General features: G+C 44.6%; 1 protein-coding gene across 13 annotated transcripts in view; it reads left to right on the forward strand.

Moving 5' to 3' along the window:
* Window positions 1–18,578, forward strand: part of ZFP57 (ZFP57 zinc finger protein) — a 24,788-nt gene continuing 6,210 nt past the window's right edge. For 2 of the 13 annotated variants that reach the window (XM_042237326.2, XM_060403754.1), the window contains exons 1-3: window positions 1–737; window positions 4,386–15,402; window positions 17,849–18,348. In XM_042237326.2, the coding sequence (XP_042093260.1) occupies window positions 18,163–18,348 (186 nt within the window). In that variant the 5' untranslated portion in view covers window positions 1–737; window positions 4,386–15,402; window positions 17,849–18,162. The other 11 variants (XM_042237327.2, XM_060403757.1, XM_042237325.2 and 8 more) reach the window with 8 other exon arrangements.

Raw genomic sequence — 18,578 nt, forward strand, 5'->3', positions numbered from 1 at the left:
AATCGCAAACTTGATCCCCGGAGGGAGCGGAACCTTTGAAGGAAGGTTGTAGCGCTACTTTCAGGCTGGATTTGTGATGTTGGATAAGAAAGCAGGTGATTGAAGCTGAGCCTCCGGTTGTTTTCCCCTCACTACCCAGTTCTGGGAACTACAACTTCCCCTGTTCCTGAGTTGGTTCTTTTTTTTTTTTTATTTTTATTTTTTTTCTTTTTGAGTTGGTTCTTTTAAAAAAAACAAAAACCAAAGCGAAACATTCTGGAAGTTACAGTTCTAGCGCTCCTCGGACCTCGCGATGCAAGCAAGGGCGCTCTGCAGAGCACCGCCTGGCTCGAGTGCTGGGCCCTTGGCGACGAAGAATTGATGCTTTTGAACCGTGGTATTGGAGAAGACTCTTGAGAGTTCCTTGGACAGCAAGGACATCAAAGCAGTCAAGCCTAAAGGAAATCAGTCCTGGATATTCACTGGAAGGACTGATGCTGAAGCTGAAACTCCAATACTCTGGCCATCTGATGCGAAGAACTGACTTATTTGAAAAGACCCTGATGCTGGGAAAGATTGAAGGCAGGAGGTGAAGGGGAGGACAGAGGATGAGATGGTTAGATGGCATCACCCACTCGATGGACGTGAGTTTGAGCAAGCTCCGGGAGTTGGTGATGGACAGGGAGGCCTGGCATGCTGCAGTACATGGGGTCGCAAAGAGTCGGACGCGACTGAACTAAACTGGGCCTTTGGAAGGGGTGAGTCGACCTCTTACCGGGCATGAAGTGGAAACGGTGAAGGCGGAGGAGGAATCCTAGTCACTAGGAACGAAAGGAAGCAGGGATGAAGTAGGACACTTTAGGAAGGGGCTCAAGACTTTGGAGGTAGTGGAACAGAAGAGATTGGGACTCCTTCCTCTTTAGATGCCCGTCAGATGAGGGAGGTTAGCATTAGTCAAGGGAGCAGCCTTGTGACGAAGACTGTCGAGGTTTGCTTTCAGTTGCAGACCCCTTTCCACCTTGTCCCCGGCCTCCCATCCAACCAGCTCTACATCATCATTGCATCCATTAGATGGAGAGTTGACATATCCCTGATCTTTTATAAAACATGAGGACAAGTGTCTTAAAAGTTTTGCTGTTTTAATTCATCTGGAACCTACAATCTAAAGTGTAGAATCTTGTCGTCCTGAAGGGACAGCTTCAAGACGAGTTTCCTAGTTCTCTCCCAGTCCATCCACCCCCTCTCAACCTCATAGCTGTGCTAAGCTGTTTATGTATGAAAGTCCCGGAGCCATCACTATTTTCTCCTGTTTGAAAGAGAACAAGCTGTGGTCTCTCCTAGAGAAGTTTTGATCCGCTACTCTCTGAAATAATGGAAACACACAAATTAGTGAGAGGGTTAAAACTCTGAGCAAGCTACTAGAAAGTGACAAGCCCCATAATAATTTGTCTCACAAGGAAAGGTCTGCTGAGCCCATGATGGTAGGCAAGTTTTTATTCTCTCTTCTCTGTGTGTGTCTCCTTTGAAAATAGAAATGAGATTAGTCCAACTTTCCCTTTCAGTATCAGTTCAGTCACTCAGTCCTGTCCAACTCTGCGACCCCATGAACCACAGCACACCAGGCCTCCCTGTCCATCACCAACTCCCAGAGTCCACCCAAACTCATGTCCATTGAGTCAGTGATGCCATCCAACCATATCATCCTCTGTCGTCCCCTTCTCCTGCCCTCAATCTTTCCCCACATCAGGGTCTTTTCAAACAAGTCAGCTCTTTGCATCAGGTGGCCAAAATATTGGAGTCTCAGCTTCAACATCGATCCTTCCAATGAACACGCAGGACTGATTTCCTTTAGGATGGACTGGTTGGATCTCCTTGCAGTCCAAGGGACTCTCAAGAGTCTTCTCCAACACCACAGTTCAAAAGCATCAATTCTTCGGCCCTCAGCTTTCTTTATAGTCCATCTCTCACATCCATACGTGACTACTGGAAAAACCATAGCCTTGACTAGATGGACCTTTGTTGGCAGAGTAATGTCTCTGCTTTTAATATGCTATCTAGGTTGGTCATAACTTTCCTTCCAAGGAGCAAGCCTCTTAATTTCATGGCTGCATTGACAAAACTCAGTGAATATACACAATGAGTTGAATACTGTCCTAATGCAGTAAACTAACTAAGCATTATAAGGCATGTCTCTTTCCCAACAAAAGCTCAACAGTCTGTTCCTATTCATATTTATTGAGCACATATGCCAGTCTTTGAGCTGAAGTTGTGGCTGTCAAGCTAAAAACTGTGTCTCTGACCTTAAGGAATACAAATGAATAATTAGAATGCAATGAAAGTACACTTACAGGACAAAAGGCGAGAGCCCAGGAAAGGCATATACAACAGATATGCCTGTATACTTCAAGGAGGACTATTTATTAAAAAGTCCTACTTATTAAATAGGACTTTAACTATTTATTAAATAGTTTATAAAAAACTATAAAAAAGTTTCAATAAAAAGATTCAGTATTATGGAGAATGTAAGAGAGGACGATGCTCATATTCTGTGGTGAGGATAATCACCAGTCAACAAATCATTAATTTTGAGAACTTGAGATTACAGACTCTAATGTTAGGTACTGTGCTAGGTACTGTGTACACAGAAATAAAAGTAAGGTGGTCATATTTTTAAAAATCTCAAAATAAGTATATGCAGTCAGGCAAGTAAGAATATGCCCAAGAGGTTAGTGAGATCCAATATTTGATATCAGATCCTTTCTAATAGGATAGATTTCTATATTTGTAGATTAAAAAGTTATAGCTCCTACTGTGTGAGTCTGAATTTCAGCATCAAAATGTTAAAAGTGATATATGGATACAGATATCACAGTGGAAACCAGGATTGATTTTCAAATGAGTTGTAGAAGTAAAAAATATTATGTTCATAGGGAGGCAAAAATTGCTGTTGCATAGAGAAGACTGGGAAGATTTTATGGTCAAGCCTTGACCTGAGGAGGATGGACCATTGCTGTTTATTGAGAACTTAGCATATATAAAGCACTGTGCCAGGATCTTTAATTCTCATTTGTTCCTTATAACTCCAAGAGGCAAATTTTTGTCTTATAGTTCCATTTTACAGATGAGGAAACTGATTTAGAGAGAGACTGAGTTACCTGCCCTGAGTCACACACCTGGGAAATGGTGGAATTAGGATTCAGGCATAGCCCTATAAGGCTTCAAAGCCCATGCTGTGTAAACCATAAATGGTATAAATAAAGGCACAGAGATGAGATGCCAGGCATCCTTGGTGGCTTAAATATGACCTCACAGTAAACTCAGATTAGACCAGAGATGACACACAAAAAGTTGGTAGTCTCCATTTGTGTTGCCATCGGCCTGTCCTATAAATAAACCCAGAGTGACCCCAGATTCTCATCCCTAGTGGATCAACAGGGAATAGTCTCAATGGATTTAGGTTGAAGAATGACTGGCAGAATAAGGAAGGCAAGCAGACAGCGAACAAATAAGAATAGAATTTCAGAACAAAAGATTATAGGGCAGAGATGCTGTATGTGGTGATAGAGGCAGAGAGGGCCCGGCTCAAGAAACTGTACAAAGAGAATGAATTAATAACACCAAAGTCTAGACTCATCCCAGAAGACAAAAGAGGAAGCTGGGCTGAGCAATATGGTGTAAATGTGCTTGGGCAACGCTTCACCAAGGAGCCCGTCTCTTCCCACGCCCAGTCCCTGGTGCAAGATTCAGAATGGTTCATGTTGAGTCCACAGGAGAAGTATGCTTTTAAGTTTATATGAGAGGATTATAGTTGGCCCTCTATATCGGAGGTTTCTCTATCCACAGATTTAACTGTGGATGGAAAATACTCAGGGAAAACAAAAATATGGAAGGGTCCCAAAAGCCAAACTTGAACTTGCCACTTAGTGGCAACTGTTAAGTAGTATTTACGTTGTATTAACAGCTATTTACATTGTAGTAGATATTATAAGCAATTGAGAGATAATTTAAAGTATATGGGAGGATGTGCCAAGGTTATATGCAGATATGATATCATGTTATATAAGGGATAGCACATGGATTTTGGTATCTGGAGGAAGCAGGTCCTGGAACCAAGGGACGTTGGTGGGGAGGGTGATCCACAAATACTGAGGGGTGACTGTATGCTCTTATTTATATGTCCTTATTTTTAAAAGAGTATTCATCATTTGTCACCATAGGAATGTCATGGTTTCTCATCAGAAAATGGCCCTGCTGTAGTCCTACCTATTCCTAGGTGTTTTCTTTCTGAGGGAAATACCTTTGGCCTTAGCCAAAACAATTGGGTTCTTTTGATTCAGTTGCTATAAGAGCAAATTTGTTCTGACATCTCCCACCTTCTATTTTACCTTTGCTTTTTTATCTTACAGATTGGCCTGGGCTAAAGTATCAAAAGACCCTAGGATTGCTGCAGGTCTACAGTCTCCACTGGAGAAAAAAATATTGGTAAATAAATCATCCTAACATCATACTGTTTGAAAAGATTAGAAGAAGGAAAGTTAGGTTTAAAATCCTACTGCCACCCAAGTGACACTTTGCCGTAATGTGTCCACACTGGCAAATATTTTCCAGCTGAATCTTTACTTGTAAAACAAAATATTATTTTGAAAACTACCAACACTATTCTTAAAAAACAAACCAACTAGTTATTGATTTTGGTGGTGAGAACATCAACTTTGAGAGCTTGCAGGCTCACCTAGGAGTGATGGAAGTAAAATCCCTGTTACTCCAAAGTTAATGAAAGAACATGGTCCTTTCTTCCCCCACCCCCACCCCCACCATGGTCCTTTCTTCGTGTCAATAGTGAGAATAGGCTCTGTTTAAATATGTTCAAAGTAAAAAGATGGTCATATTACAAAATTCTGCACCTCACCTTGACAGAATCTAGGTGGCGTACATACATCAGAAGCAAAACAACTAATAATTCAAAAATATCAAGAGGAGTATGAAATACTCTGTAGGGAGCAAGGGCTTTCCCTTGACTACTGGCTTGCCAAAGCAGAGTCTTATTATAATAAAAGAATAATGGAGACGGTGAAAGAACAAGAGGAAGGCAGTGAAATCAACAAGAGATTGGAGGGAAAAACAACCCAAAGCACAGAGAGACAAAAACGGTATTATTTGCTCCCTGAGAGAGAAATGAAACACATAGAAAGGCACATACATCGAGGTGGACAGGTCAGAGAGTTTAAGAGTAAAACACTGAAACAATTACCACCTCACTCTAGTGAAATAAAATTTCCCAGAATTGTGCTGGGAGAGCATGGCATCCAGAACACACAGAGAAGCAAGCAGGTAAAGGAGAGAGAACAGATGCAGATTAAAGATCACCGGGAACGCATGATTCGAGGGAGAGAACTTGTAGAGCAAAAACTCAAGGAAGGGATCTTGAGGAAAGACTGGAGCCAGCCTCCTCTTCGTGAGAAGTGTGAGAGCATAAAGAGCATAAAGAAAGAGATAAAAGAGTATGAAAGTGTTATTGCATATCCACTTTTCCAGCCGTGCAATAGCAGTCGGATTAAAGTGAATGTTCTGATGGAAAAGTCTCAGACTAGAGAAGAAAACAACACAATTATCAAGCCACTTCAAAGAAGATTCTTAACTATGCCACCCTTTTTGAGAAGTCAAATAGGAAAAATAAAAGATTTAGTGCTTTCATGATTAGATCATGTCTCTTAAATGAACCTTTATTTTTTAAACAGGAGAAAATCAAACAAAAGTTTAATAACATATATACATGAGAGACCCAGGAAAAGTGAGTAACTCCCTGCGCCGCCCCCCCCCCCCGACACACACACTTTTTTTTAATGCTAGTTCTCTTTTGCAGGGTTCAGTGACGTTTCTCATTTTTACAGAAGTTACAGTATCTCATTTTTCCAGATAGTTCTGGAGTTTAAAACTAGTTTCGCTATTTTTCATTGCCTTGTGTTTGTTCAAGTTGCTTATCCTTTTTGATGTTCATTCCTAATCTGTAAAGTTGGAAAATAATAGTTCCTAGCATTTATAAGAGGATTTCATTTTTGTGAAACGTTAGCATGTATCAGATATTTCATAAATATTGGGTTTTCCATTTGGAAAGACCTGGGTTGGGCAAAGATGGTGAATAAGGAGTTGTTCCAATCTGCCTCTTCCATTCCTCCTACCCTCACGCCTCAAAGGTTATCTTGAGATTGCTGTAGGTCACCATGCAGTTTTTTTGTTTTCTGTTCATATCTTTATCGGGAACTGCTAACCAGGCTGTAAAAGTCTAGCTTATACCGTGTAATTTATTTGTGTGAGAGACTTAATTTTGAGAACCTCCTATGTGCCAGACATTATTAGTTACTGAGATGAATTAAGAGAAATCCTTGCTCTTGGCCGGTTTACAGCTAATGGCATAGATCACTCTACGAACAGATAATCAAATAGGGTTATGACAGAGGTATGTCTAGGTGTGTACAGAGGAGGGACATCTAACTGAGGTGAGCAGAGTGAGGAAGAAGGTCAGAGTATAAAGTGTAGTAATATCTCATATTTCTGCCAGCTCCATATATTGTCAGTTTCTATCACCCACTTAAACAAGACCTTAAACATATTTGGATTCACTCAGAGGTAACCCAACTCACCTATCTCAAATAGATGTCCTTCCAAAAGTTGGTAAATTTGGGGTTCAAAATTGGTGAGTAGAGAAGCCGAAAAAGGGAAACTGGATGGCTTAAGGAATATTACACTTAAGTTATGATCGTCCTGATGCCCACCCTTTTGTATCAGCAGGACACCCTTTACCACAGATATTGCTAGATCAGCACTGTCCAATAGACCTTTCTGTGGTGATGTAACTCTTCTATAGCTTTCCTCTTCAGTACAGTAGTGGTTTCCCACATGTGGCTACTGAGCATTTGAAATGTGGCTAGTGCAACTGAGGGACTGAATTTTTCATTTTATTTCATTTGCATGGATTTAAAATTGCTACATGTGGCAAGTGACCACCATGTTGTATAGCATGGTGCTAGATAAATATAACTCCTATGTTAGACCTCAATCCCACAGTCCATTTTTTGTCTTTAACAATATTTGCAGGTATAATAGATCACTTACAGTAGTATCAGTTTAGTTTCCTTTATATTTGAGATGCTCCTTAATCCCACAGAGATTAAAAAATTACTGTAGGCAACTTCTGTGTGGAAATGAGTTGATTGAAGTTGCTTCAATTGGGTTTAGGAACTAGCCCTCCCCTTGCTCCTTTTGGAATGTGACCAGGACACCTACCAACATCTTATTCCTACCACCTGATTTGCCTCATGCAGACTTTTTTGCCCTGTTGTTCTCTGGTCTTCCATCTTCATGTCACAGTTTTAGATTATATACCTTGCAAAAATGTGGATCATCAGTATGCAAGAGACAAAAGACTTAGAAATCCAAATCACTAGGGTAATGATAAACCCTTTGAGTTGAGTGGGATAGAAAAGTAACTGATACATAACTGTTGGTAATTGTTTACCATGAAGATATTCACTGCTAGACCATCCTTTTGACCTGTAGGTAAGTAAGTATTAGTCGCTCAGTCTTGCCCGACTCTTTGTGACCCCATGAACTGTACTCAAATCTCTCCCATCTAAATAAGCTTCTATGTGCAGGAATTCCCTGGCATTTCAGTAGTTAAGACTTGGTGCTCTCACTGCTGAGGTCCTGGTCAGGGAACTAAAATCCCAAAAGCTGAGTTGGCACCACCAAAAAAAATTTTTAATTAAAAATGTAAAAAAAAACCCCAAACCATAAGCTACTATGCTATTTATTTGCACTCCTTCATAGTGAAGACTCTTAGAAAGTCTATACCGGCTCCCTGCATTCTGGCTTCAGTGCCCATCAGTCCACCAAATCCCTTTCTGCTGAGCCATCAACAAAGTGCTCCATGTGGCTATATCCAATGAACAGTTAAGGGTGGAATAAAGAGAAGAAGGTGCCAACAATAGCAGAAGACCCTATAGGCATTTGGCAGCAAGAGGGGTCAAGAATTCAAGGGTAGGAATGCAGTACATAGAAAACGAGAGACCAGAGAAGAGCAGTTGTCCTGAGAAGCTGGAGATCAGGCAGGGCACAGTGGAACCTGTTTCAGAAACTGGAGTAAAGTACCAAAGGAAAAGATAAGCAAGCAGTCATAAGACTCAGGATAAAACACTGGAATAGGAATAGAAGCACTGACAGATCCAGGTTGTAAAACTATTGACTTGGTCTCCACTTACGATCGAACAAGTTCTGAGTCTTAGGCTAAGCTGAGCCAACAGTTGGGGTTTAAGAAAGTCCAAACTAGGTACTTTCCTGGTGGTCCAGTGGCTAAGACTTCTCGCCCCCAGGGCAGGGGGCCTGAGTTCAATTCGTGGTCTGGGAACTAGATTCCACCTGTTGCAACTAAAAGATCAAAGATCCTATATGCCACAACTAAGACCTGATGCAGCTAAATATATATATATTTTTTTCTTTTTTTAAAAAGAAAGTCCAAAATAGAAACAGATTATCAGGACACAGAGCAGGAGACAAAGCAGATAATTACTATAACCCTTATACTGTCACTTAACGTGAGATAAGATTTTAACTCATTAAAGCATGCCTGATATTATCTCTAACCATGAAAGTCACAGTGGCTTGAAAACTGAGCCTCAGGATGTAAGATATACAAGGCTGGTGTATTTTAAATAGAGCTAAAGTTTTACAAATTAGAATAAGTCTGAATCTGTGGCATTTTTAAACACGAATGTGGTAGGAAACATGAAAAATTGACTGATACCTTGACTATCATCCCATTGTCAAGTGGCTTTTGCAGTAAAAGGCACATCATGTTGTGTGAGGCCTTCCCAGGTGGCACAGTGGTAAAGAATCCACCTGCCAATTCAAGAGACACAAGAGTTGTGAGTTCAGTCCCTGAGTCAGAAAGATACCCAGGAGTAGGAAATAACAACCTGCTCCAGTATTCTTGTCTGGGAAATTCCATGGATGGAGGAACCTGGTAGGCTACAGTTCAAGGAGTCCCAAAGAGTCAGACACAACTGAGCATGCGCGCACGCACACACACACACACACACACACACACACACACATCTATCTACTTACATGTATGAGAGAAATCAGAATTATACAAATCAAAGTTGTGTTTTCTGGAAAATCAAAACCATGACACATTAGTTTCAATGATATGGATGGAGGAGGCTGGACTAGAATAACAGCACTGTATCCTAAAGTGTGGGCTTCCCCAGTGTCTTAGTGGGTAAAAAAATATCTGTTTACAATGCTGAGCCATAGGTGATGCAGGTTTAATTCTTAGGTTTGGAAGATCCCCTGGATGAGGACACGGCCACTCACTCCAGTATTCTTGCTTTGAGAATCCCATAGATAGAGGAGCCTGGTGGGCTGCAGTCCCTAGGGTCACACTGAATCAAACACTACTGAAGCAGCTTAGCACACATGCACCCTAAAGTGTCAACACTCGGGAGACACCACTGATAGCCCTTGAGGGGCTCAAAGAGCCAATGGAGCCCGTCTGCCAGGAGCAGGTGTGGACAATGCCCCATGCTGTGTGGCCTCGCTCACGGTAAGACAAGTCAACCTTTGACAGCAGTCACAAGTGCAAATCAGAAACTGGGTCCTGAGACTTCCCTGGTGGTTGAGTGGCTAAGACTCCAAGCTCCCGATTCGGGGGTCCTGGGTTCGATCCCTGGTCAGAGAACTAGAACCCACATGGGGCAGCTAAGAGTTCACATGCTGCAACTAAAGATCCCACGTGTCATGCAGCAATAAAGACTGAAGAGCCCGTGTGCCACAACCAAGCCCCAGGGCAGCCAAGTTAAATAAGTAAATAAATGTGGAAAAAAAATCGGAGTCCTTTACTAGTTGATGATGGCGACTATCTTGCCATGTCTGGTGTGAAAATGGACTCAGGCAGCAGGGGAGACAGTTCACAAAACATGTTTCCATCTGCAGCTTGATTATAACCAACCCCATCAGAGACTAGACTCATTCTGTGCGCATTCACCTGAGTGACCCAGATGGTGATAGCTTACGATGGATGATATCGGAGTCGTGATCTCTGAAGAAGATGTAGCTTTGGGATCAGGGACCAGGCTTGAGCACTCAAGAACTTTTGTGTTTTGAGTTTTATTAAAATATAAAGAGGGACAGAGAGAGCTTCTAACATAGACATCAGAAGGGGGACAGAAAGTGCCCCCGCTCACCAGTCTTTGCAAGGGAGCTATATACCTTATTACAGTAAAGGGTCTTACCAGACACACTCCCAAAACAAACCATCTTAAGATAACAAGATGAATCAGAATGTTCTTGTTAAGAAGAAACATGTCCTAGAGCAAGATACATTGTTATATTGACTAAGACAAAGCTATGTAGGAAAAAAGTTTGTCCTTTTCTCCTAGAGAGCCTCAGACCCCTTTCTGTTTCTCGAAGGCCCTGGATTCCCTCCTCCTCAAGGGCCCTGGACTCCTTATCAACCTACCTAAGGATGAACTTTCTCAGTGGTTAGATAAGCATTTATGATTTATTTCCACAGTTTCCAGCTCCAAAGAGAGGTGCCTAACCAGTCTAGTTTTCACGCGGCAGACCAAATAGGTTGGCAACAGCCCAAGAGGCCGTAAAACTACAGGAAGGTTGATCAAAGGGATTACTGGTGAGAGCCATGAAATGGCCTTGAGTTCTGCCCGCCAAGAGGACTGACAACAGCCATTTTTGGCTCTGCATCACTGGCAATGAGACTGAATGGCTGAATCAGCCAGGGAGAGAGTTGAATTTAGCGGAACCACAGTGAACCAGGGCCAGACATTTAGGGAAATCTCTGTGAACTGAGAGCCACATGGAACCAGCAGTTCTGCTTCAGTGGGCAGAGTAGGGGGAAAGTTTCCCCAGAGGGATATCTGCCACTTTTTCATGTAAAGTAGAGATGCTGAGGCCAGGACAGCCGCATCCTTAAATATACCATTTCCAAGTGAGGATTATTAAATCCTTCCCACTTTGTCAGAAGTTGAGTCCAAGCTGTAGCATGTCTGACTCTTTTCAACCCCAGGGACAGTAGTCCACCAGGCTGTTCTGACCATGGGATTCTTCAGGCAAGAATACTGGAGTGGGTTGCCATATCCTACTCCAGGAGGTCTTGAGTCCAAGTTGACCTACCCTCAAATGTGAATATTAAGCAAGAGTGTCCGAAGGCCTCCATGTGTTGGGTGCTTAGTTTCAATAGGAGCCCAGTAGCAAGCTGATGTGGCTTTTCAAAAAAAGAAAAGTGTACCCAGTAACCATGTTAGGAAGGTGGCAGGCCCAGAACCCTAGGGGTGCCACTGAACACAGGCTGCCTCCACCACCATCTCCACCTGCCTGCTATTTCCACCTGACTCTGTGGGCGTCTCCTCAGCCTGCCCACATGCATCATCTGTCTGCAAAGGCAGATCACTGGTTCAGGTACCTTGGGGAACACTCAGATTTAAAACCTATCTCTAGGGACTTCCCTGGTGGTCCAGTGGCTAAGACTCTGTACTCTCAAAGCAGGGGCACTGGGTCTGATCCCTGATCTGGGAACTAGATCCCACATGCTGCAATACTGATATGCATGAGTGCTGCAACTGAAAGACCTGGTGCAGCCGAAGCATAAATCAGTTCAGTTCAGTTCAGTCGCTCAGTCGTGTCCGACTCTTTGCGACCCCATGAACCGCCGCACGCCAGGCCTCCCTGCCCATCACCAACTCCCGGAGTTCACCAGACTCACGTCCATTGAGTTGGTGATGCCATCCAACCATCTCATCCTCTGTCGTCCCTGTCTCCTCCTGCCCTCAATCTTTCCCAGCATCAGAGTCTTTTCCAATGAGTCAACTCATGCAAAATGAGGTGGCCAAAGTACTGGAGTTTCAGCTTCAACATCAGTCCTTCCAATGAACACCCAGGACTGATCTCCTTTAGAATGGACTGGTTGGATCTCCGTGCAGTCCAAGAGACTCTCAAGAGTCTTCTCCAACACCACAGTTCAAAAGCACCAATTCTTCGGCCCTCAGCTTTCTTTATAGTCCAACTCTCACATCCATACATGACCACTGGAAAAACCATAGCCTTGACTAGAGGAACCTTTGTTGGCAAAGTAATGTCCCTGCTTTTTAATATGTTATCTAGGTTGGTCATAACTTTTCTTCCAAGGAGTAAGCATCTTTGAATTTCATGGCTGCAATCACCATCTGCAGTGATTTTGGAGCCCAGAAATATAAAGTCAGCCACTGTTTCCACTGTTTCCCCCCTTTTTGCCATGAAGTGATGGGACCGGATGCCATGATCTTCATTTTCTTAATGTTGAGCTTTAAGCCAACTTTTTCACTCTCCACTTTCACTTTCATCAAGAGGCTCTTTAGTTCTTCACTTTCTGCCATAAGGGTGGTGTCATCTGCATATCTGAGGTTATTGATATTTCTCCTGGCAATCTTGATTCCAGCTTGTGCTTCCTCCAGCCCAGCGTTTCTCATGATGTACTCTGCATAGAAGTTAAATAAGCAGGGTGACAATATACAGCCTTGACGTACTCCTTTTCCTATTTGGAACCAGTCTGTTGTTCCATGTCCAGTTCGAACTGTTGCTTCCTGACCTGCATACAGATTTCTCAAGAGGCAGGTCAAGTGGTCTCGTATTCCCATCTCTTTCAGAATTTTCCACAGTTTTTTGTGATTCACATAGTCAAAGGCTTTGGCATAGTCAATAAAGCAGAAATGGATGTTTTTCTGGAACTCTCTAGCTTTTTCCATGATCCAGCAGATGTTGGCAATTTGATCTCTGGTTCCTCTGCCTTTTCTAAAACCAGCTTGAACATCTGGAAGTTCACAGTTCACGTATTGCTGAAGCCTGGCTTGGAGAATTTTGAGCATTCCTTTACTAGCGTATGAGATGAGTGCAATTGTGCGGTAGTTTGCACATTCTTTGGCACTGCCTTTCTTTGGGATTGGAATGAAAACTGACCTTTTCCAGTCCTGTGGCCACTGCTGAGTTTTCCAAATTTACTGACATATTGAGTGCAGCACTTTCACAGAATCATCTTTCAGGATTTGAAATAGCTCAACTGGAATTCCATCACCTCCACTAGCTTTGTTCATAGTGATGCTTAAGGCCCATTTGACTTCACATTCCAGGATGTCTGGCTCTAGATGAGTGATCACACCATTGTGATTATCTTGGTCATGAAGATCTTTTTGTACAGTTCTTCTGTGTATTCTTGCCACCTCTTCTTAATATCTTCTGGTCCATACCATTTTTGTCCTTTATTGAGCCCATCTTTGCATGAAATGTTCCCTTGGTATCTCTAATTCTTGAAGAGATCTCTAGTCTTTCCCATTCTGTTGTTTTCCTCTATTTCTTTGCATTGATTGCTGAGGAAGGCTTTCTTATCTCTCCTTGTTATTCTTTGGGACTCTGCATTCAAATGGGTATATCTTTCCTTTTCTCCTTTGCTCTTTGCTTCTCTTCTTTTCACAGCTATTTGTAAGGCCTCCTCAGACAGGCCTTTTCCTTTTTTGCATTTCTTTTCCATGGGGATGGTCTTGATCCCTGTCTCCTGTACAATGTCACGAACCTCCACCCATAGTTTATCAGGGACTCTGTCTATCAGATCTAGTCCCTTAAATCTATTTCTCACTTCCACTGTATAGTCATAAGGGATTTGATTTAGGTCATACCTGAATGGTCTAGTGGTTTTCTCCACTTTCTTCAATTTCAGTCTGAATTTGGCAATAAGGAGTTCATGATATGAGCCACAGTCAGCTCCTGGTCTTGTTTCTGCTGACTGTGTAGAGCTTCTCTATCTTTGGCTGCAAAGAATGTAATCAGTCTAATTTTAGTGTCGACCATCTGGAGATGTCCATGTGTAGTCTTCTCTTGTGTTGTTGGAAGAGGGTGTTTGCTATGACCAGTGCGTTCTGGTAGCAGAACTCTATTAGCTTGTCCTTTTCCAAGGCAAACCATAATTCCAAGGCAAACTTGGATTCACGGTAATCCAAGTCTATGCTCCGACCAGTAACAGTGAAGAAGCTGAAGTTGAATAGTTCTATGAAGACCTACAAGACCTTCTAGAACTAAAAGATATCCTTTTCATTGTAGGAAGTCAAGAAAAACCATAAATAAATATTAAAAAAATAAAATAAGCAAGCCCCCTTCCCCACCCATTTGCTAACCATCCAGTACTAATCAAGGAGTCAAGACGCCAATGTGCAGACTTTGAAGCAGAGTCTGGTTTCCTGTCCCGTGAAGCCAGATGTGGGCTTTGGCAAGGCTCAATATCTCTGAGTCTGTTTACCAGTAAAGACAGAGTAACAATTCCAACCTCTCACAAGATGTGTATGAGGATTTAATGGAGGCTATGTTTTCAAGTTTGTTTTTTTTTTTTGAAAATTGTAAAACCCCATGCCAGTGTGACATGTCAAACATGATCATGATACAAAATGGTTTATGATAAGTGCTAATTAAGTGGAAAGAATAAATGTAATTTCTGTTGAGCGGATTAAAAAAAAAAAAAAGACATTGCTGAGAAACCAGATAAGCAGCTAAGGTTAAGTAGAACTTTACCTGGGCATGGTCCTCTCTGCGCCACATGCATGCTGTTATCATCTAAGTCACAGTGTGTATTCTTCCTCTTTGTCTTGGCTTTTCTAAGGTGCTATGTGCCTCCAGGTCTCTTCTGGGGGCCCATGAAGATCTCATTTTTCCCCTTTGGGCTCTAGGTGATGGTGGTTGGTGATTGTGTGTTTTTGTTGTTGTTTGGTTGCTAAGTCTTGTTAGACTCTTAAGTGACCCCATGGCCTGCAGCCAGGCTCCTCCATCCATGAGATTTTCCAGGTGAGAATACTGGAGTCGGTTGCCATTTCCTTGTCTAGGGGATCTTCGAAATCCAGGGATCAAATCCAGGTCTTCTGCGTTGCAGGCAGATTCTTTACCATCTCAGCTACAGTGGTGAAGAACCCGCCTGCGAGTTCAGGAGAGGTGGGTTTGATCCTTGGGTCAGGAAGATCCCCTGGAGAAAGGAATGGTAAACCATTCTTTTCCATTCTCCAGTATTCTTGCCTGGAGAGTTCCATGGACAGAGGAGCCTGGTGGGCTAGAGTCCAAGGGGTCACAAAGAGTCGCACACGACCGAGCTACAAACATATTCTTTACCACTGAGCCACTTGGGTAGCCCAATTGTGTGTTTTTATCAGAAATAATTCAACCCCTTTTCTCCCAAGAGTGAATTGAGACTGGGAATGGGATCCTAGCCCTGGGTGGGACCAGCAGCTACAATTGGTAGGAGGGATGGGCTAGTGGGATGGGCGGTTCCTTTTTCTTTTAAGCTTCCTAGATTGTTTTGAACTCTTGACTTGGGCGGTCCCACAAGCAAAGCCAGGCAGGGTACGTGGTGGGTCTGCGGAAACCCGCGAGGAGAGCGGGGCCGGGCCGGGGCCCTGGCAGGGCCGGGGCGGGGTCGCGGGCTCCCGGTACACTTGCGCTGGGTTGGAGCGGCTAGCCGCTGGCCCAGCGGAAGTCCTACGTGCTGGAGCCCGGGTCCTCGGCAGCGGCGGGTGAGTAAGGGCAGCGGGGAGTTGAGCTCGCGGTGGTGGAGGCTAGTGAAAGGTTCGTCCCGCGATCTTCCGCCCCCGACCTCGGCAGGCGAGGGGAGCGTCGCGCCCCTAGTCCCGGAGGAGTTTCCCCAAGCCCTGGGGAAACCTGGACTGGTCAGGGTGTGGTCCGGAGCGGCGACCACTCTCTCCCCGGGGATTCGGCCAAGAGCACGGGCTGCTAGCACGTGTTGAAAAAGTCGGGGTCCCAGCAACGAGGTTTCGGGGCAGTGCAGTTCCCGTCAGCGGGACCGGTTCAGTGGGTATTGAGGAGCGGGCCACGCAATCGTGAGCGAAACTCTCCGTCCCTGCCCGCGAGAGCCTCCGAGGTCCAGCGCGCAGTGGCCAGAGGTGAGCGCCGCGGGCCCGCGATCTGACCCGGCAGAGCTAGGACCGAGCAGAGACCCGAAGACCGGATGAGAAGGGCGAAGGCCCGAGGGTCGTTCTGCTTGGCCGGAGGGTAGAAAACTCCAGTGGCTGAAGCAGCGGCGAGCGGGGCGGGGAGGGCGGACCCCCGAAGCCTGGAGGGTGTGTTGGGGATTTCAGTGGTTCTCAGAATCGCTACTGGAGACACTGGACGGGTTTGAGATTAGAGATCGAGTGGACTCAGAGCACTGGAAAATGGCGACACATTCCCTCGAGGGGCTTACGTTCTTGGAAGGGCGGGAACGGGCCCTGAACTGATAAACAGGTCTGCGCCTAGAGTCGTAAGTTATCCCAGCCGCCTTGCACTAGCAGGCCAACCGGTTTGAGCTCTGGGGCGAGTGGATGTAGAAAGTACTCTCTAGGTCAACGTGGCAGGGGCAGGCGGCAGCGGCCAGAAGTTCAGACTCCATAGTCATGCTCTTTCCCCAAACCAGACAACCAGCCTAGAATCTGGACCGAGCGCCCCGGGCCACCACCCCCAGCAAATGCTTTTGAGAAAGACTTACAAGGGTGGGTCTTTCCTGAGGGAAAACAATAGAGCCAGAACTTTGAGGATACGATTATAGAGACTTCTGAAGTGTTACTTTTGCTGTGTTCCACGGGCTAGTAGGAGAATAATCCAGACCTGCACCATCTCACTGCTTGATTGTGGATGGGTTGAAGCGAAGGGAGGGAGGGACCAACCTCACCTCCTAGGAAACGCGCCTTTCCTGTCAGCTTTCTTTTTAGCACTTCCCTCTTGGTTCAGACGGTAAAGCATCTGTCTACGATGCGGGAGACCCTGGTTCGAGCCCTGGGTTGGGAAGATCCCTTGGAGAAGGAAATGGCAACCCACTCCAGTACTATTGCCTGGAAAATCCCATGGACAGAGGAGCCTGGTAAACTACAGTCTATGGGGTCGCAAAGAGTTGGACACGATTGAGCGACTTCACTTTCCTTTTCTTTTTAGCGATCCTATTAACTTCATTGTTGAGCGCCCCTTTCCTTTCTGGCGTTTTCAGTTCTACCACCTTTCAAAAAAGTGAAAGGAAGAACATCAACAGGTTTTTAAGTCTTCATTCTTTTCATTCCATTCATTCCATCTGGAGGGAGGCCTGGCGGGGTTGAGTGGCAGTCCGCAGGAGGAGGTGGGAGTTCCGCCATGTTTAGGCAGAGCAGCGCTGGCTCCCTGGGAGCCCTGTGTAAGTGTTGGTTGTTGGGCTGTTACCCCTTTTTTTTATTTTAACGGTCGTTAAACTAACTCTGCTGTGGGGCATGCAGGATCCCCATAAGGGATCAAGCCTGGACTTTTAACCACTGGGCCAACAGGGAAAGTCCCTTCCTTATCATTCTTTACAAGGATCTGTATGTATTAAAAATTCACAGAATCATCTTAGATGGGATCTTAGAGAGTCTCCTTTAATCTTATTTTCCAGGAAAACCACATCAGAATGAAGACACTTGTACAAGGCTATTTGTGACAGAACCAGGGCTGGTTACCTCAGGCATATGCTTTCTTTCCAGAATACCATACTGCCAATACCTAGAGGGGGCTTTGGTACAGTGGGGATCTTGTCCTCGGTGATAGAGTCCAGGCTTTGAACACTAACTAACTCTGCTGTGGACTGGGAGCATCCCTGAGCACATTACCTAGCATCTCTGTACTTTAGATTACTTAAAATGAGGTTATTAATCATTACCTCATGAGGCAGTACTGAGAGGTTTTAGGTACAAATCAGAGGTTCAGTAACTCTTGGTGTTTCCTGACCAAATTAGGAAGCTGTTGTTCCTCACTCCCCCTCTTACTGATAAGTTTTGTTTCTCTCTGACCTCAGGTTCCTGGAGGTGGGCAGCAGCTAGAAGCAGGGTGAAGCAGAAGGCAGACGACACCTGCAGAGCTGCAACCTGGCATCACTGAATAGTGACTGCTGAGCCAAGGGGGACCAGGTCCCTGAACTCTGTGGCTGAGGCTTGAAGGGAATCAAAGGTGTTCTCAGTTGTGAAAGGAGAGTTTGGACAGCAGAACGAAAAAGGAAGATAGCCCCCTGGAGCAGATATCTTTGACACAGGAGGCCAATTCAAACCCCTTGCAAAGGCCTTTGCCAGATCTCTCCATCTCCTTAGTCTCTGGAAGGTAGATAGCCCCAGGATGGAGCCTAGTCAGCCTTGGGGGCCAGGCCAGGCATGGATAAAGCTTAAAAGAGATAGCATGGAAGAGAAGGTGTCTGACCAGCCAAAGTCAGTGGAACCTGAACAGAAGCTGCTCCCTCAGGTGGATGAGGAGGGTCTGCCGAAAGCCCGGAAGGGAGAGGGCTGGTGGAAGGCGTGGGTGAAGGTGAGGAGGCCAAATGAGAGGAAGGGAGGGAGGGCCCGGGTCCTGGACTCTAGGAGCTCATTCATCCATTATCCTGTCTGCAGACCAAATGGAATCTCAGAGGGTTCCAAGCTGAAAAGCATCCAGGAGAAGGGGCTTCGAGTCCTTTTTTCAGATTCCACACCAACCTGGAATCCTTCGAGGACTACTTGCTGAAATTCATCAGAGTGGCAGCCTTTCATCCTTCCTAC

This window comes from Ovis aries, chromosome 20 (assembly GCF_016772045.2).
Source record: "Ovis aries strain OAR_USU_Benz2616 breed Rambouillet chromosome 20, ARS-UI_Ramb_v3.0, whole genome shotgun sequence".
NCBI classification, from domain to species: Eukaryota; Metazoa; Chordata; class Mammalia; order Artiodactyla; family Bovidae; genus Ovis; species Ovis aries.